Below are 21,189 nucleotides of genomic sequence, written 5' to 3'. Positions count from 1 at the left end.
TAGCTTTTGGAACAAATGTTCCTTCATCAGGGAGGAGAGAGGGGAAAGAAAGGGAAGAAGGGAAAGTGGATTCAGTTACTCATAACTCAGGTCATGAAGCAACAGGGAAAGGAAAACAGGGAGGGTAGCAAGGATGGAGGCATGGTTGTCAGAGGGAAGCCAAAGATATTCTACTGTAAGTACTGTGCCAGCTTCAAACCAAAGAGGATGCATACAGAAGTAAAGAGGTATACAGTATAAAGATAAACATAACTATGTAGGATGAAAAGATGCGTGAATGGCTAAAGAGGAAAGGGAAAGAGGAGAAGACTGAAGAGTAACTGGGAGTGAGGTTGTTTAACGTAGGTTCAGTCCAGGGGGATGGCGGGATGAAAGGATGTGATGGAGTGCAAGTTCCCATCTCCGCAGTTCAGAGGGACTGGTGTTGGGTGGGAGAAGCCAAATGGCACATACGGTGTAGCAGGTTCCTAGGTCCCTAGAATTATGCTGGAGGGCATGCTCCGCTACTGGGTATTGGACATCTACAATATTCCCAGACTACCTTCTCTACCCAGTGGTTCCTACCCCTGTAACCGACCCCGCTGCAAAACCTGCCCCATGCATCCCCCCACAACCACCTACTCCAGCCCCGCTACTGGTAAAACATACACAATTCAAGGCAGGGCCACGTGTGAAACTACACATGTCATTTATCAGCTGACATGCCTGCACTGCACAGCCTTTTACATCAGTATGACAACAACTAAAGTAGCTGAGTGCATGAACGGACACAGACGAACTGTCCGCCTAGGAGATGTCCAATACCCAGTAGCGGAGCATGCCCTCCAGCATAATTGTAGGGACCTAGGAACCTGCTACACCGTATGTGCCATTTGGCTTCTCCCACCCAACACCAGTCCCTCTGAACTGTGGAGATGGGAACTTGCACTCCAACACATCCTTTCATCCCACCATCCCCCTGGACTGAATCTACGTTAAACAACCTCACTCCCATGTACTCTACAGTCTTCTCCTCATTCCCTTTCCTCTTTAGCCATTCACGCATCTTTTCATCCTACATAGTTGTGTTTATCTTTATACTGTATACCTCTTTACTTCTGTATGCATCCTCTTTGGTTTGAAGCTGGCACAGTACTTACAGTAGAATATCTTTGGCTTCCCTCTGACAACCATGCCTCCATCCTTGCTACCCTCCCTGTTTTCCTTTCCCTGTTGCTTCATGACCTGGGTTATGAGTAACTGAATCCACTTTCCCTTCTTCCCTTTCTTTCCCCTCTCTCCTCCCTGATGAAGGAACATTTGTTCCAAAAGCTAGGAACGTAAATTTTCGGTTCTGTTTTTTGTGTATGTATCGGCTGTACTGAGCTGAGGTAAGTACTGGCCAGCCCTCTATCTCTTTGTTAGTATTTGTTTCACATCTTTATAAAAGAATGTTAATACTTTGACATGTCCTATATTACACGTACATTTACTGTACACAACGTAATCTTACAGGATCAAATAAAATTCAATTCAATTCAGTTTGTGTAGAATAATAAACCGTGCTAATTACAGAGACTCCTGTAGACCAATATTTAAAAAACTCAATATACTGCCTCTTCCTTGCTTATATATGTATGAAATACTAAATTTCACAAAAGGGAGTATTTTAAAAGATGGTAAAATCTTCAAGTATAACTGTGATTTCCACCCTCATGATACTAGGCAGAAGCATTATTTGCATGTCAATACAGTAAGTTCAAACATTTGTAAGAGAGGAGTGTATCATACTGGCATAAATCTGTACAATCACATGCCATCCTATTTTAAACAGATGCAAAATTTACAAAAGTTTAAAGTGAAACTGAAAAAGTACTTGCTTGATCATTGCTTCTATTCTGTTTCCGAGTTTTTAGAGTATAAGAAAAGTATAGTGTAACTGCCCAAATATCCACAACCAATCTATCATTTTATTTCATTATATTAATTTTGTCATCAATATTCAACACGTACTGAATAATTTTTAGTTACTTATCTTTTCAAAAATAACAATGTGTATGATGATGTATATACTGTACCAACCTGACTTGTCCTACATCATTTGTGCAAAATATGTACCTAACCATGATTTACAGGACCAATAAAGAAATACAAATGTCCTGAGTGAAAAAGAGGGTGAAAATTGTCATCATATTACAGAGGAGGAATTTTTGCATCTGACATCAGGTTTTACCAACCTTACTGTGCACCTTGTACAGATTAGTGTATTTCATGTAGAAGTAACAACAATTTATGAAAACCCATTGTAGAGAAAGCTGTCTTCAAAAGTGGTGTTTATTTATATAAATGACTGTGAAATTAAATTAAAGCTGTTGTAATACTTAACACAGTGAGCAGAAGGAAGGTTGCTACTAGAGTCACTATCATTGTCTACTAGAGCCACTATCATTGTATTGTGACTATCATTAAGGCAGTCACTCAGCGTACTTTCCCACCCTTCCGAACACTGCAAACTTATAATACAGAAGGCCATGACCCATCGTGATGACGTTGAAAATCTTGCTTACCATGCTAATACTGTGTAACATGATCAATAACTTTGCATATAGTCTGCATTTTCTGCTTCTTTCCAAGGCTGACTTTGACAGGAATATAGTGCACTTTTTGCAGTAATTTGTATGAGAATCAATGTTAAAGATCATGAAAACATCAAAGAAAACTGTGTGGAGTTTTACTGTATGTCAGTGACTTCCCAGACGGTATTCTGCATTGGATACATATCTACTGATGGCAGCAACATCACTCCCTTGTAATAAACCAGATGTTATAGAGAAGGCAAATGAAAAGCTCAAGGATGTCCGTAACTGGGCAGTATATAATAAACTATCATTGAACTTGAAGAAAACGAACAGCATGCACATCAGCATAAAGAGGTAAAGTGACAGTGTTGCATTAGGGATAGATGATAAACCTTTTGACAGTGAACGCAATGTTTTAAGAATAAATATGAATTCTCAATTAACATACAATTAACACAAAAAGTTAGTGACAAAAAGAATAATATCAGTTAGTTAGGCTCTTGGGGTTGTCAGTTTGCAATACCAATGTCTTATGGTGACATACTGTTCCTATGTACAATCAGTTTTTAGCCAAGGGATTATTTTCTTGGGATCGAAGGCACAAAAGAAGGACCCAATTTTCTTACTGCAGAAATGGGCCGTAAGAATACTAACATAAAGTGCTAGTCAGGCTCATTATAAGGAATTATTTGAAAAACTTGGTGTTCTGCCTGCATTAAGTGAATCCATCCAACAATCTGTTGTACATATTGGGGACTCATTAATAGTTTATATATAATCATGGAACAAGAGCCAGTTTGGACTCTACCAAGGAAAAACAAACAAGTAATTCAAAAATGTATTCCCATGAGGGAATAAAATTGTGTATTAAATTGCCCAAGCAAATGAAAAAGATTACTAAAATGAATCTATTTAAAATGATAGTTAAAACACATTTCATAAGTAATGTACACTACACAACTAAAGATTACTTGGTGAACTCAGAGTAGTGGTTAATAATGAAAGGGGACACACCCTTTCACATCACAATACATGATCGTAATGTAATGCCTTCAGTCATGTGATGAGATGTATATTAAAGAAACTAATGTTTTGGCATTGTCCTGATCTCAAGATCTCACTCATGATAGCAGTCAGTACATTTACTCAGTTCTCCAGAAGGACTGAAGGAAGGTCATGGGGATGTGCATGGGGCATAGTAGCATATTTATGGGCCTAGAGTCATTAGTTTTCTGGACAGACTGAAGGGAGTGCAAGGAACATAACAGTATTTTTGTGATCCTGGAGAAAATAGTGGGTGTCTATAGTGTGTGCAGTGATTGAATAAAGAGGTGTGAAGAAACAATGCAAAGCTGATATTATAAGTTGCATTGAGAAAATTGTGTATAATTGAAAGAACATTGTACAAAAAGGCCAAACTGAGAGAAATAGTGCACTGAACACAAATTTGGGAGGGTAAGTTTCCTCTGTTTGGCCATCCTCATTTTGATTCTACATCATTTTGCCAAATCATTTCAGGCAAATGTCAGCATGGATCCTTCAAGATTACCACAGTCAACTACCTATCCTTTCCCCATAAAAAACATCTTTATATGTTATAGATGTGTGTATATTTGTGTTATAGTATTTATTTCCATTGTATCGTGATGACAGATCCTATGATCTGGATGCCTAGATGAATAAGCACATAAATAAATACTTCCCCATGCAGAATTTTCCTTTTCTGAGTTTCATAATTGTGAACTTGATTGATTAATGAATATAATATTCCTTATGACTTTATAAAACACATTCACATACATGACATTTTACTTTATGATGCCCTAGTGGCAACATCTATCATAAAACAGATCATTTTCATAGACTCAAATTTCCCCATAAAATTTCATCAAATCACTTACGCACATTATCTGTCTCATCTCAAAGGATTTCTATAAGCAGTTTTACTCTTGGTCTTTAATTGGTAATACTATTCTTAGTAAGCTACTTTTGCTTGTTGCACATTGCATAATAAAAGTCTTGATGAGCTTAAGACTTCAGATATCTCCTGTGAATCAGTTGTATGTCTGCTCAGTTATCATCTGAACAGTTTTCTGGTATGACTGTGTTTGTGCCATGGATTAGCTTATTTGTGTCAGCAGAAAAGATAAAAAATTCTGTAAGGGTGGTCTTTCATGCAGTTTAAGAAGAGGTGCAAACTCACTTTATTTTTAATTATGCTCCATACTGTCAAAGACCTGAGGTGGGTCACAGAAAATACCAAGAGGATGATTTTTGAAACTTACTGACAGATCAATACTATGTGCAGACAGGAAATAAAACCTGGAAGGTTCCCTTTCTTGGGCTACGCTGTTCCTAACAGAGCTATCCAGGCAAAATACTTTTAGTTATTTAGCTTTATGATTTTATGTGTGAGAACATTTGTTGCTTTCTCTTGATGAATACATGAAAATGCTGAATTGAGAGCCATGTACCAAGTTCTGTCATGAGAAAAATGAATAAGTATGTTCCTGTGTTCAAATTTTCAATTTGTTTAGAAAAGATTGGAAGAAATGGGTTAATAATTAGATGTAATTAGCCAGTTTTCAGTTTGATGGACGACATCCTAAGTTTGTTAGTTTATTAAAATAGTGCAAGACAGAATAAAATTTTAGAATTCCGCTAGAAACACTCATGAAAAATACCACTGCTTTTTTAATTATCTATGATTTTTGTATTTTTGTGTGAGTGCCAACACATATTTGAAGAAAATGTAATGCTTGTGTATTCAACTGAATAGCAGGTGGCACAATGTTTGTTCTTACTTTCATAAAATAATCACTGAATTGTTTATCTGTCTCAGTTTTATTAATGTACTAGATTATATTTGATTGATTTTATCTTTTTATTTGTGGTACACATTTTTTCACTTTTTGATGACACTAATACTGCTATTAATGAAATTCTGACTCTTATTTATGATCTTTCCTCTGAATTAAATTTAATGCTGTGTTGCTGGCATGGGGTATTTTAATTTACATATATGTTCTTTCCATTTCACACTTCTGTATTTTTACACCCCTTTGTTTTAAGTGGAAACATGACTAAGAGAGCTGTAGAAATATGTTTGATAAAGTGGTAACTCTCGTCTTGATACTCTTTCCATAATTTATCTTTAGATATATGAATAGTTGCTTTTGAATCTTTTATTGTGGACTTTTACTTTGTGCTATTAATTAAATGAAGTTAGTCAACATCATTGTTAACATTTGGTCATTGCATTCCACAAACTCACTAATGCTGCTTTTTATATACATATATCATAGAAATTTAGTTGTTGCAGTCATAATTGTTGTTTGTTGGTGTGTGGAAAACATAACCTTACATCAGGTACTATTTCTAAAAATAAACACAGTTGTCTTATATCTTTTTACAGAGTCAGTAGAGCTGTCTTTAAGAAAATGTAAGATTGACTGTGAGATAAATCCAACAGAAACATTCAGGAAAAGACTCTGTGAACCTTCTGAGAAGGATATAGTTGATGCTGGCTTGAGATACACAATAGAACGAGCTGGTGTTGTGAGTATCTTAAGAGTTTACTCTGACTTATAATGTAGTCACTCGTATCTGTTAGTAGTTGTGGATGTTCACAGATTATGGTACTGTATGACTATTTTTCGTAAGTTAGTGATTTCCTTTTTTCTTTTATCTTGTCTTGACACTGTGGTACTCACCAGTTGACATAACAGCTGAAAATAAGTGTAATACTGGTGATCTCTGCTAGCTACAAAAATAAAATTGGGAACATGGACAGAAAGAGTACAGAAAAGTATAGAAACTATATCATGAAAAGGGTAATTGTTACTAGCCTTGTAGCAGAGATGCTGAGTTTCAGATAGGCACAACAAAAAGACTGTCTGAAAATGAGCTTGTGACTAACAAGGCCTTCATAGGAGAGAGAACACCCCCCCCCCCACACACACACACACATACCAGTGCAAACATAACTCAACACACACATGACCATAGTCTCTGGCTGCTGTTGTGGCCATACTACGAGCAGCTGCACATGATGGGAGCAACTGGATGGTGGGGGTTAGTAGGAGGCTGGGGCAGGTATGGGGAGAGATAGCAGGGTAGGGGTGGTGGATGGTAAAGTGCTGCTCCCACAAGTTTTCTTGAAATTATTTTGGTATACCATTACTAGTTTCTGGCCTGAGTCCATTGTCAGATGGTAACATTACCTTAGGACAGAAATGTAAAACTTACAAAGCAATCAACTCTACCATCTGATGATGGGATCAGTTGCAGAGTTCACCAAGCAAAATGGATAAAACAAATAATTACTATTTCACAAAGATTGGATTGTGTGTTCAAGAGAAAGAGCTTCACAAATTGAGCAAGTGAATAATACATTGAACTTTTTCCAATTCATAATGGGATGATTTATTACAGTAACCAGTGATATATGTTTTGAAATGAGAAACTATATGGGTTGCAAAACAAGCCTTATTATTTTATAGTGCACCAAAAACATGTTTCGCCCTATTTAAGGCATCTTCAGATTGGCCTACAAAGATAATAAAAAATTTCCTTAAAAATGATGGCACGACTGTGATTTAGTAAAACTATGAAAAAACAAGGAAAATATTAAAAACCAACTTATTGGCACGACAGATGTTAAACACATAGACTGCTGTCCATGCAAATGTCTTAGCAGGTGAACACTTCTTAATATTTTAAGAATATTACATGTTGTTAAAATTAAAATAAATGAGATATAATGCCAAAAATATTCAGAAGGCAGTAACTCATTGTGACCATCAAAGACACCAATAAACACAACAGGAAAAAATGGCCCTATGCATAATGTGTCAAATATTCTCAACTGGGAAGGGATCCAGTGACCTTGTTGCCCATGGAGGGTTTGGCAAGTGTGAATACAGGCAGTAGAAACTCTTTTCATGTGCTGCAACAAAGCATAGAACATTGTCGAAATACCACTGCAATCTAAGGATACCATGGGTCACAACCAAAGTGGTTCTGCTATGAAAAGAAGTGCCACCCTCCTGATCATTGGGCTGTATGGAAGGCAACAAATGGTATGAACACATTTATTTCTATATTTTGACCCAGTGATCATTTACACAGAGAATGGTGCACTGAATTTCATTCTGCCAGTGCTGGAATTCAGTAACTTTACTTCTTAAGGATTCTTGCATTTATATGTAACAGAATCGGCTTGTTTTTGCTGCTGGTAGGTACACTATTTACAATTGGCCTAGTTTAGTTATTTATTTTTAGTATATTTTTATACTATATTCTGATGCTCTTTGTTTTGATTAAAACCAATATATCCTGGGCTTTGTCAGACTTACACATTTCCCTAATCGGATTCAGAGTGTTGGGGCATATTGTCTGATTTTTAAGAACAGAATAAACTATTATTTACCAAATTAAGTATTTTTTCTGGGCCAACAAAGTTTTCTGTAACCCACCTAGGCTTTGACCATTCTTCTATGGCAAATGTTTAGGGAATTACAGTTACTCACAGTTGATGATTACAAGTAATACAGTCCTAAATATCAGTAAATATTACATTCTTAAATTGTCTGCAGGTTGATTAAAATATTTATTAGCATTAGATATTTCACTGTTTACACACAATAATTCTTGTAGCTCATAGTGTTTATGTATTTTTAGTACTGTAACACATGTATTTGTTAAGTTCCTCAACACTGTCTCCAACAGTGACATTGCTGCAGTTGTTCCATTGTGAAACACACAACTGAACCCACCTATGAGAACTGGAAAGTCATAGGTTGACAGATTTCTGGAATCTTCATTGCGTATAAGGCTTTGGTCGAATCTTGTACTGGTATTCACAATATCTTCATTTTGGACTTTTTCTGGTATTGACAAGGTCTTCAGATTGACAAGGTCTTCATTTCTGTAGCCATTCCTCTTCCAAAGCTATCAGAGTGGAGTATAATTGATATGTGATGATTTTTCCTCCATGTTTCTTGAACCACACTTCTTGTTGTAATTTTTTCTGTTGCATTTAGAGCAGTATTTATTTTCTTTATTTCAGCAGCAGGTTCCATACCATCTCTTTTGGCAATAGTGCAAGAGTTACAAAAATAACTCTTATTAGATGATCTAAATGCATCACTGGCATTTCCAGTTCTGATTTTGTCAACATTTACTCCAATATGAACGTTTTTGAGTTTCATGTGCTTGGCTTCAGTTCTGCATGTGGAAGTTTCATTAACTGCTTTAATGCAACATCAAGGCATTTCTCTGTTTCTGATCATAGGCCTGTTAGTTTTTGATCTACATTATTCCCTAATGGTTTTATCCCTTCGATTCAATGATGGATCTTCTTTCCCACATCAAAAATTTAATGTGTTTCCACACTTCATGCACAAAATCCTACTACTCACAGTTTTCTGGAATCATGAGAGTTCTGACAGTTATCGAGATTCCTCAAAATATCTCAGTAATGACCTTCCAACAAAATGTGCTATCCATGGTATTTGTAATTTTTCCATTGGAAGTATATTTGATGTAGCACCTGTAACATTATCAGATTTGAAACTAGCAACAGTGTCTGTAGCTCATCAAATATATTTCCTGCTAGTGAAAATACAGACATGATATGATTTTAAGTATACAGTATGAGATATCAATATAAATATTTAGGGTTAAAATAACAATATATACACGTTTGCTAAATGTCCATAGGACACAAAAATGTTTTGTGCAAATAATAATTTAACAAAACTGTTAGCATATTTAGACGATGTTATAGTTGATTAAGAGATAACATGACAAAGGTAGTTGCTACTCACCGTATAATGGACATGCTGAGTCACAGATAGGCACAACAAAAAGACTGTCACAAAATAAGCTTTCAGCCAACAAGGTTGTTGTCAAAAATAAACACACACACACAGATATACATGCACTAGCTCACACACACACGTGATCACAGTCTCCGGCAGCTGACGCAAGACTATGAGCAGCAGCACATGATGGGAGAGGCAATCATATAGGGGTAAGAAGGCGGCTGAGGCAGAGAGGGGAGAGGGGGAGGGATTGCTGGATAGGGGTGGTGGGAGGATGCAAGGATGAGGTGAGGAGATGGTATGGCAGTGAGGTGAAGTTGGGGGGTTAAATGGAGGGTGGGGGGAGAGGAGGGGTAGGAGAAAAGAAGTAAAAAGACTGGGTGCGTTGGTGGAATAGTGAGCTGTGTAGAGCTGGAATGGGAACAGGCAAAGGACTAGATGGGTAAGGACAATGACTAATGAAGGTTGAGGCCAGGAGGATTGTGGGAATGTAGGATATATTGCAGGGAGAGTTCCTACCTGCACAGTTCAGGAAAGCTGGTGTTGGTGGGAGCGATGGCACAGCCTGTGAAGCAGTCATTGAAATGAAGAATGTCATGCTGGGTAATGTGCCCAGCAACAGGGTGGTCCAGTTGTTTCTTGGCTACGGATGTCAGTGGCCATTCATGTGGACAGGCAACTTGGTTGTCATGCCCATGTAGAATGCAGCACATTTGTTGCAGCTTTGCTTGTAGGTCCCATGCTTGTACTGACATCTTGTAGCCATATCTGGTTACCTAATTACTAACATTATAGGATAGTTTAAGAATTCAAGAATAGATTACAGAATAGCTTAAGAATTGAAGGGAATTTGGTGCAGGAAAACTAATCTTGGAAGGAACACCGAAAACAACTCAGGAGCCCCCGGTTGTCACTCCGCCCGTTAACACAGAACGTTAACGTCCCTGGGGGCAGATGTGACTCCGCCCAGATCCCATGGATCTGACATTAACCTCACTTGATTGCTTATGGACAAATACTTCTTGTTAAATTTTATGTGAAAGTCTCCCCACAGTTTGTTAGTTAGTTAGTTACGTGTTCCATTGATCAATAGCATGGAAAAACCATTATGATGTGGAACGTGTCAAATGCACAAGAAATGCACACAGGAAACAATTTTTTTCTGTTTTTTTTGTTTATGTTATAGTGTTATAACTAAATATTTCTATTATCTATCCCATTCCCTTAAATGTCACAAAATACATATATTATATCTCCAGATTTATTTACTCATATTCAAAAATTCATCTATGGTATAGAAGGAGTTGTCAAGGAGGTATGATTTCAATTTGTTTTTGAAACTATTACTGCTGGCTGTCAGGCATTTTATTTCATCTGGTAATTTATCAAAAGTTTTATACCCCTTTCTCTGCCAAAGATAGATTAAGTAAAGGATAGTGTAGGTCTTTCTTTTTCTGGTATTGTAATCATGAATGTTGCTGTTGATTTTAAACTGGTCCATGTTGTTGAGAAAAAATTTCATTACTGAGTAAATGTACTGTGAAGCAGTTGTAAGAATTCCTAACCTTTTAAACAGATGCCTACAAGATGTGTGACTATGAACCCCACACATTATTCTAACTACTTTCTTTTGAGCAGTGAATACCTTTGGCCTAAGTGTTGAGTTGCCACAGAATATTATTCCGTATGACATCAGAGAGTCAAAGTATGCAAAGTATATTAGCTTACTAATTTCTACATCCTCAAAATTGGCAGTTATTCTGATTGCAAAAGTTGCTGAACCTAGTCCCTTTAGGAGATCCAAAATATGACTTTTCCAATTAAGATTCTCATATGTATGTACACCCAAAAACTTAGTATGCTCTACGCTGGCTACTGACTTCTTTTGATGTATTATGTTTATTGAAGGAATTATAGTTTTTGCAGCAGAAAAATGTAAGTTCAGAGCAAGCCCATTCGCAGAAAACCAATAATAACTTTTCCAAAGGCCTTATTTGTATCACTTTCTATCAGACTTTCTTTTACTGGATTAATAATTATGCTTGTATCATCAGCAAACAGTGTGAGTTCAGCATCTTGTTTCACATAGGAAGGGACATCATTCACATATATCAAGAACAGGAGCAGACCCATGATTGAATCTTGTGGAACACCTAATGTAATTTCACCCCAGTTAGATGAAGTGGTAAATTCCTTTGAATCACTTGAAGCATATAGAGAGACTTTTTGCTTCCTGTTCTGTAGATATGACTTAAACCACTCATATGCTGTTCCAGAATTGTAATTTCTCTAACATAATGTCATGGTTCACACAATCAAATGCTTTGGATAGGTCACAGAATATTCCTACTGGTGACATTTTACTATTTGAAGACTCTATTATGTGGACAGTGAAATTGTATATTGCTGTCTCAATGGAAAAGCATTTCTGGGATCTGAACTGTGATTTAGTATGTATCCCATTACTGTTGAGATGGCTAACCACTCTTGTGTACATTACTTTCTCAAAGATCTTTGAAAATGCTGTAAGCAAGGATACTCGCCCGTAGTTATTGACATCTGTGGTTTCCCCCTTTTTGGAGAAAGGCCTAACAATGTCATATTTTAACCTGTCTCGAAAAATACCCTGAGTCAGTGATGCATTACATATGTGATTCAAAACATCAGCTGTAATTGCTCAACATTGTTTTAATAACTTGTTAGGGATGTCATATACTCCAGCAGAACATTTATTTTTCAAAGATTTAATAATTTTCCTTATTTCACAAGAGGTTGTTAGATGAAACTTAATCTAAGTAAAATTTTTCAAAACTGACTCTTCCATGTACTGCCTGGCTTTTTCTTTTGGACTATTCTCACCAATTTTTTCTCCTACACTTAAGAAGAGATTGTTAAATACATTGGCTACCTGTGTAATGTTGTTTAAGATGGTTTCATTCTCTTTAACAGTAATACTACCTACCCCAGTGGTTACTTTTCCTGTCTCCCTTCTAACAACACTCCATATTGATTTGATTTTATTGCTGGAGTTGTTAATTTCGTCTCTAACATACATATTTCTTGATTTCCTTACAACTTTTCTCAGTATGTTACACTAATTTTTATAGTGTAAAACTACTTCTGGATCTTTACTAGTTCTTGCTGTCTCATACAGTTTTCTTTTTCTTTCTGAAGACACTTTAATACCTGTAGTAATCCAAGGTTTCTTTGAAAAGTTTGTTGTGTTACAATTAGTAATTTTCTTGGGAAAACATTGTTCAAAAAGAGATGTAAATTTATCAAGAAATATGCTGCATTTATCATTATCATTTGGCTCATTATTTACATCTTCCCAGTTTACATTTTGCAAACTTTCTCTGAAGTGATCTATAGATACCGGGTTGAGCACCCTCACACTTTTACTTAATGATTTCTGAAGTGTACATCCTGTTAGGTTTTGTAAGTTAATCAGTTGTGCATCATGGTCAGATAATCCATTTACCACAGGGAAAGCATGTGTTTGTTTTACATCCTCTTTCTGTACAAATACATTATCTATTAGAGTACTACTGTCCTGAGCTATACGTGTAGGGAAATTGATCACTGATTCTAAGTTATATGTTGTTAACAACACTTCTAGTTCACTTTTCCTATCAGAATTGCTTAGAAAGTTAACATTGAAATCACCACAGATTAATTTCTTCTTTTTGTGTGACAGACAGCGTAATAGGGAGTCAAACTTTTTTATGAATAGCTCCCAATCTCCTAGTGGAGACCTGTACACTGTTGCTAATATCAACACAACATTATCTAACTGAAATTCACATGCACAGACCTCAAAGTGCTGATCAACACAAAATTTTCTTACTTCAACAGTTCTGTATTTATAGGCTTGTTTTATGAAAATGGCAACTCCTCCTTTATCCATAGTACATCTACAAGTGTAAGATGCTAAATTGTACTCATTTATACCGACATTTTCCATCCCCACAGTTATATGGTGCTCAGACAGACAAAGTATATCAATCTCATTCTTATTTGTGACATCATCTAAACACATTATCAGCTCATCTACTTTATTTTTTATTCCCCTCATATTTTGGTGAAGTAAGTTGACACCACTCTTAGCTTTATCCCTATTTGCTGTGCATGAAGTTTCTTTTCTTCTATTTAGCTTTAAGCTAAAAAACCTGTCTGCCTGGTCTCAATAACCACAGGGATCACCCCTTGTGTGACTGTGGCCCCCCTTACAGTACCTGCTAACAGAGAAGCTAACTTATCTTTCCCCTTCCTATTAAGGTGCAGGCCATGTGTAGTGTAACCCCACCTACCAATAGCATCAACTGAACTGGAACAACGCTCATGTGAGACTTTGCAGGTGTCTGGAGCATTGCGTTCAGCTCAGTGTTAACATGCCTTATAGCAGTGTTTACCCAGGGCTGATCATGGCACTGAAAGACCTCCACAAACCCCACATTCGTGTGCCCAGTTTCTGCTCCTATTTTATCCAGGTCACTTCAAATATTATATCTTGGACAAGAAACAATTACCATTTTACTAGGAAGCACGACATTTAGTAAGGTTATTCTATGTTCTAATCTGTCCTGGACAGGTTTGAATTCTTTCCATGAATCATTTCTAACATTTCTATTATCATTAAGTTTGGAAAAAGCAACAGTTAAAATGTGTCCAGAGATTATACTCTCAGTAATTTCTCAATATATAATTATTTCAAAAGGTTCTGCCAGACTACTTACATTTAGCATGTCAAAGTTGGCTAATTTTTCCCTGACATTCCATTCTACATTATTTACTTGTGAACTGACAGCTTATGTAGTAACAGCTCATATACTAACACCCCTGGAATTTTCCATTGAATAATCGATATTACACCCTTATGTCGATCTGTGTTCTCTTTCAAAATATTCATTTCCTGTCTTACAGAATTAAATATAACATTACATACATTTTCACAAGATTCTAATTTTTCATTAAGTTCAGGTTCTTTATTATTACTTTTGGCATCAAATTCTAGTTTCTTTGTAAAATTCCGAAATCGCTCATACTATATATGGTTAGATTCAGTAAATAGCTGATTAACATGAGTATTAAAAGAACTAGTGAGTTCACTCTTTAAATGTAATTTCAGATTTTCTACCTTATTATTTAAAGATTCAAATTCAGTCTTTAATAAAGCTATTTTTGTTGCTTGACTGTTAAAGGTTTCACTTTGATTACTTAAAATTTCACTCTCAGCATCTAATTTTCCACTTAGAGTGGCTGAATCAGCCTTCTGGTCATCCAACTTAGCACTTGGGTCATTTAATCTAGCATTTAGTTTTTGTCTCAAAGTTGCCATTTGGGCATTTTGAGCTTTGATTAAATTCGCTACTTCAGACCTGTCATCCCCTTCTTTAGCAATTCTCATAGCCACGGCTGGTTCTGACGTTTCTCCAACTTGTTGTATACTGTCCCTGCTTCTATAGACTTTAGCTCTTGTGAGCATCTAATACTAATTTAAATTATACCAGTTACACAGTAAAAGTTCACCCCACAGTATTTTGTAACATGTCTTACAAGAATAATAAAATTTTTATTTCTGCTCAGCCAGCATAGAATTCTTGCTGCATAGGTGAGCAAAAGTGTAATCGGTTCTGGTGGACAGCACTGACACTGGTGGCATCAAATGTTGGTTTGAAAGTCATGAGTGGCGAGCAGAGGTAGAGTCAGAACCGGTGAGCAGCAGCTGCTGCAGTTGGCGTTGGTGGCCGGTTACTGTGTCGGCGTCGGCCCAATGTACGTGTGTGGAGACTGCTTACTCTCGACACCCAATCATCTTATTCGAAAAACTGAGGTCATCTCTCCAGTTTTCTTCGCTATTACTTTCTCAAGTCTTTTACAGTGCTGCACTTGCAACTTTCTTCCATTTGTTCGTTGGACTCGACCCGATTACTGGAAACAGTTCTCGTATGTTGTTAGGCTTGGTTGCTATGGCAATGCCTAATATCTTATTTCCGTTCCTGTCTTTAAATTCCCGTTTTATTCAGGTCCTGTCACATAGGTCACCATGTTCTAATGGTCTTCGGATGACAAGAGAGACAGTGTGGTACTGGGGTGCAAGACTCTCACGTTTCTCACAGCTGACTCGCATATTGTGTGCAGTGATCTTCTAAGGTCAGACGGCTGCATCGATCTTCAGAAACTCTTCTTCTCCGAAGACTATAGTTGGTTATGGGAATTTCAAAATAGTCTTCTTTTCCATTCTTGAAGTGACTCTGTACTCCCAGGATACTTTTTTTCAACTCTGTTATATTTTCATCTCCACAATAAAACAATTTCACGAGATTCACACGAGCATTCTAATATCGCGAGTCAACCCCGTTTTGGACCACTAGAAACTAACAGATGCAATTATAATGTGTTTGGTTTAATAACCTCTATGAAACAAGTTCTTGCTTCTCACAAGTCCAACACCCAAAAGTCAAGTGTAAGTGTCTTTAGTTCAATACCTAATTCATTTGTTCACAACAATAGTCACTACACCATCAAGGAATATAGCGTGCTTGCTCTTTGTACTGGACATGAAACTTCTCAGGCGCATGCTGAAAACACTTGCCTGCACCGATTGAACATCAGTATTGCTGTATTCTCCTGATACACATTGTAAATGGACCGCCTAAAAGTCGTCGTAGATATCTTTTGCTAATTGCTGATAAACGCACTATTTCACTCCCATTTACGGAGCTTGTTAGCACTTGATGTTAGGTTGGCGCCATTACAAAATATTGTATTGTAGTAATCGCTGCTGCTTGCTGGATCGCTGCGGTGTCTCGTTGCTGATGCTGGCTCTAAATTTGTGTTGTCTAGGGTAAACACATGAGGTTCCGTGTTTTTCATGTGCTTTTGATGATAAAGAACGAGCGAAACCAACACATATGTAAACATCAAACATTTATTCCTTTAGTGGCCATATTAATTCCACTGTCCACCAAAGACCATAACACAACACAAAGTAGTACTTCCTTTACATGTTCTTTGACTTGTTTTGCCAAACAATAACACAGAAACACACTTCACCAAAGTGACATTCCGACTGCCCTGACTGCCTCCGACTGGTCTTTTTTTGACCCTTCTAGCTGCTTGTATTTATAACATTGTCAAAGAACTACTAAAAAGAGATACAGTTTATGAGTCACATGTACATCTGTTATCATAATTTGTGCAGAAAAGTTATTAATTTGCATCGAGTGACATAATTTAACATGTTATTAAAATGACAGACAGATTTGTTGACTTGACAGAATAATTCTTTGTTACAAAAAGGTCGTTTTTTAGAAGTTTGTCAATTGACTTCTCTAATTTGCATAAATAAGTAAGTAACATGAATTATGAAGAATTACATAGGTTTTCGTCTAAAATAGGATTGATTACGTGAATACTGAGTGAAAACGCTCCTAGTGAACAAATAGGTTTCACTGGGCGATTTTTATTTAAGGAGATCCAAAATACGTAAGTTGGCCACTATTTCTCGTACTTCATATTAATTATTTAAGATGAACTTAGTGTTTTTACATGATGACATTTGCTGTATCAGTGATCAAGTGATATTAACTTTTGTGTGGGTCAGTTATTCAGTATAATTTAATGGGTTGACTGTTTATGGAGACATGTTGTGCAATCATTGTTAACATACACAATAATTTTTCTATAATCATAAATACTCATTAAACTGGTTGAATTTGGAAGGGATCGCATACTTCATTAAAGTAAAGCCTTTAATATGTATCGTTACAACATCCATCCTGCACACACAGAAACCAACGGCAAGGTCGACAGATCTCCACTCTCTCACCCTCATACTTAAAATATTGGGTGTTCAAGACGGTGGAAAGCTGAGTGTCTCTAGAATTTACACTGAAATTCTCGTGGCACTGCAACCGGCCACAATGGAGTGTCTTGGGTTGTAGGGTTTAAGGACTTTAGGAAGCATGCAAGATTTAGGAGTGCAAGGAATGGTAGGCACAACCGTGGGGGTCACATCTGCACTGATGAGCAGTCTCTCTCAAAATATACCAAGGGTCTCACTGAGGTCTTTACAGATCGTAATTACCCTCCCAACCTTGCACAGACAGAAATCTTCTATTTCGTATCTTTCCAGTTACTCACCACCACCCAAAGTCTCACCATCCAGCCACACGACCCAGTACTGGAGCAACTGAATTACATTCTTCACCAGGGTTTCGACTACCTATCATCGTGCCCTGAAATGAGAAATGACTTACACAACTTCCCCTACCCTGCACAGCGGTGTTCTGCCACCCACCAAGCCTACACAGTATCCTCATCCATCCCTATGCAACCCCTGCTCCCAACCCCTTGCCTCATATCCCTTTAATAGACTTAGATCCAGTACCTGTCCCATGCATCCACCCATCACCACCTATTCCAGTCTGTTCACAAATATCAGTTATCCCACCAAAGGCAGAGCTATTTCTGAAACCAGTCATGTGATCTACAAGCTGAACTGCAACCACTGTGCCGCATTCTATGTGGGAATGACAACCAACATGTTGTCTGTCCACATGAATGGCCACCGACAAACTGCGACCCTGTTGCTGAGCGTGCCACCATGCATGACAGTCTTCATTTCAATGACTGCTTCACAGCCTGTGCCATTGGGAACCTTGCCACCAACACTAGCTTTTCTTAATTGTGTAGGTAGGAACTCTACCTGCAATATACCCTACATTCCTGTAACCCTCCTGGCTTCAACCTTTGTTAGTCATTGTCTTAACCATCTAGCCCCTTCCTGTTCCCATTCCAGCACTACACAGCCCACTATTCCACCAACGCACCCCCCCCCCCTCCCCCACCTATCACCTAACCTCTTGACTGCATGTAGCTGCTCTATCCTCATTCCAACTCATCCCTGCACGTAACCACTAGCAGCACTTTATTCTCCTGCACCCCTACTCTACCATCCCTCATCCTCCCCATCCCCTCCTCCTGCCCCCATCTGGTTGCCTCCACCATCATGTGCTGCTGATTGTAGTCTGGCTTCAGCTTGCCGGAGGCTGTGGTCAAGTGTGTGTGTGTGTGTGTGTGTGTGTGTGTGTGTGTGTGTGTTTTGTCTATTTTTGGTGAGTAGCAACTATCCTTTTCATAATATTATTACATTGGATTTTACATTGTTTAATTAAGAGATAAATCTCTCTGAAACACAGCTTTTCTGTACTGCTTAATTAGATGCACAAAGACTACCAATATAAATAATCACAGGCAAAATATGTTGCATTCAAATGTGAACAATACAAATACATCAGGATTTCTTATGCTTTGAAGTTACAGCTGCAGAAATTTAAGTGCCCATAGTTCACAGCTTTCAATACAATTATTGATGAGGAGTAAACAGATTTGTTAAACTTCCTTCTCATATATTTAGGATGTGTTGCCCAGAAGCAGAAATATACCACAAAGAAAAACCATAAAACAGTTGAAGTTTGGAGTTTTGCACCTGATCTCTAAATATCCAAAACTTTAGTAATGGTCCTTCTTGATAGATCAAAGAACATTGAAGCAGATAGACTCCATTCCCTTCAACTAAAACAGAAGTATAAATTAGAACTTAGGAAACAGGTGTGAATGGCAGACAATAACTACATTCACCAATCACAAAACAAATGAATGGTTGCCTCAAAATTTACTAAGGCAGAACTGAATAAAAGTTACAAAGTCTCTTCAAATGTTGGTTATTGACAACTCATACAGAAACCAGAGTCAAAGGAAGTGGTGGTTGAAAAGTAAGTGGAACAGGGCTGTAACCTATCCCCAATGTTAATCAATCTGTACACTGAGCAAGTAGCGAAGGAAACCAAAGAGAAATTTAGAGAAAAAATGAAATTTCAGGGAGAAGAAAGCAAAACATTTACGTCTGCTGATGACATTGTAAACATGTCAGTGACAACAAAAGCCTTGGAAATACATTTGATTAAAATGGACAATGTCGTGAAAGGAAGATATAAGATGAACATCAGCAAAAACAAAAGAATGGTAGTAGGATGTAGACATATTAAACTAATTCATGCTGAGGGAATTAGATTAGGAAATGACACACTAAAAGTAGTAGATAAGGTTTGCTGTTTGGGCAGTAAAATAACTTATGATGGCCGAAGTAGAGAGGACATAAAGTGTACACTGGCAATGGGAAGAAAAGCATTTCTGTTGAACATAAATTTAAATGTTAGGAAGTTTTTTCTGAAGGTATTTTTTGGGAACAGAGTTTTGTTCAGAAGGGAAATGTGGATGATAAGCAGCTCAGACAAGAAGAGACTAAAAAAATTTGATATGTAGTCCTACACAAGAATGCTCAAGGTTAGATGGGTAGCTCATGTAACCAATGAGGAAGTACTGAATAGGACTGGAGAGAAAAGAGCATTGTGGCATAAATTGACCAGAAGAAGGGATTTATTGATAGGACACTTTCTGTGACATCATGAGAGGATCAATTTAGTGTTAAAGGGAAGAATGAAAGGAAAAAATTGTAGAGGGAGACCAAGAGGCAAAGACAGTAATCTAAAAGTTGCTGTAATCACTTAAAGATGAAGACGTTTGCACATGATTGAGCAGTGTGGAGAACTACATCTGGAATGGAGAGAGAGAGAGAGAGAGAGAGAGAGAGAGAGAGAGAGAGAGAGCCTTACACTGAGAATAAATTTTTGTTCTGAATTTTGTTGTTCTTTAGTCTGCTGTTTTCCAAGTTATTTTCTTTGTTCAAACTTTGACAACATTGATAGCATGTATAATCTCCAGATGAAGTATATTGAAATGAATTTACTAAAACTTAAAGGGAAAAAACATCCAAATAAACTTTTTGTTTGGTATTTAATTTCATATTTAATTTGTTTTCTTTTCTTCAGGAAACACTTCGTACAGCAAGTGAACTACAGTTGTGCTTAGACCTGAGGACAGCAGCATACTGCAATGCTATTGAAAAGATATTCAGAACTTATGATAATGCTGGGTTGGCTATGTAAGCCCCTCAGCTACATGTCAGGTAAATGTTGTCACCTTTTATTAGACGTTTCTATTACAAGGGTGAACAATATTTGAAAATGTGTTGCAGTTTCATTTGTTTAGTCAATAACAGTTATTTGGAACATAAATTTAAAATTAATAAGGATGTTCAGGCTTTCTGGATGTGTTGATATTCACTCTTTTACATTTCAGTTCCTGGGTGTCACAAGGTTAGTGAGCGACTCATAGACTTCACCGCTATACAATATATGGATGAGTAAATAAGAGTTGATGTCTACCGGGTCTTTTTTAAAAGGTTTAATATTGAATGAAGCCTTTTTTGCAAGACTTTTTTGTATTTGACACACTTCAAATAATACAAATGTGATTGTTCAAATTACTGTAAGATTCGTGTAGCTATATGTATGTACAATATGTCACATTACTGGAATACAAAATTTGTAAAGTAAACCAAGGAAACACAAAGATTTTCATTTATTTTGAAGAAATGGAACTGTTGTATAAAATGAATTTGACACCAATTTTGATAAAGAAAATTAAGAATGAAAACAGAAAAATACAAATTGAAATAATTTAAACATAGATGTACTGGTTCATTCATTCACGCATTGTGTTCCATAAATTCCACTTGGAAGCAAAGCCATTCAAGGATGTATAACAAGTCATGCTATGCTCAACAGGCATGGGCCACTGCAATCAGTCACTTCATCTCTGGAAAGTATACCAACAATCACTTGCAACTTATACTAATCTATTCACAGCAATAATCATGATGATTATTTCTAGATTCT

At 37.0% G+C, this 21,189-nt stretch overlaps 1 protein-coding gene across 3 annotated transcripts in view; it reads left to right on the top strand.

The window, feature by feature from the left end:
- Nucleotides 1–20,851, top strand: part of LOC126250710 (glutamate dehydrogenase, mitochondrial-like) — a 136,057-nt gene extending 115,206 nt beyond the window's left edge. For all 3 annotated transcript variants that reach the window (XM_049951583.1, XM_049951584.1, XM_049951582.1), the window contains exons 5-7: nt 5,974–6,116; nt 20,281–20,417; nt 20,591–20,851. In XM_049951583.1, coding sequence (XP_049807540.1) covers nt 5,974–6,116; nt 20,281–20,397 — 260 coding nt within the window. In that variant the 3' untranslated portion in view covers nt 20,398–20,417; nt 20,591–20,851. The remainder of the gene's footprint in view (nt 1–5,973; nt 6,117–20,280; nt 20,418–20,590) is intronic.
- The last annotated feature ends 338 nt before the right edge of the window (nt 20,852–21,189 follow it).

The sequence above is a fragment of the Schistocerca nitens genome, chromosome 1 (assembly GCF_023898315.1).
Source record: "Schistocerca nitens isolate TAMUIC-IGC-003100 chromosome 1, iqSchNite1.1, whole genome shotgun sequence".
Classification (NCBI taxonomy): domain Eukaryota; kingdom Metazoa; phylum Arthropoda; class Insecta; order Orthoptera; family Acrididae; genus Schistocerca; species Schistocerca nitens.
Note: the sequence above shows the minus strand (reverse complement) of the source record. Positions and strands in the feature narration are given on the sequence as shown.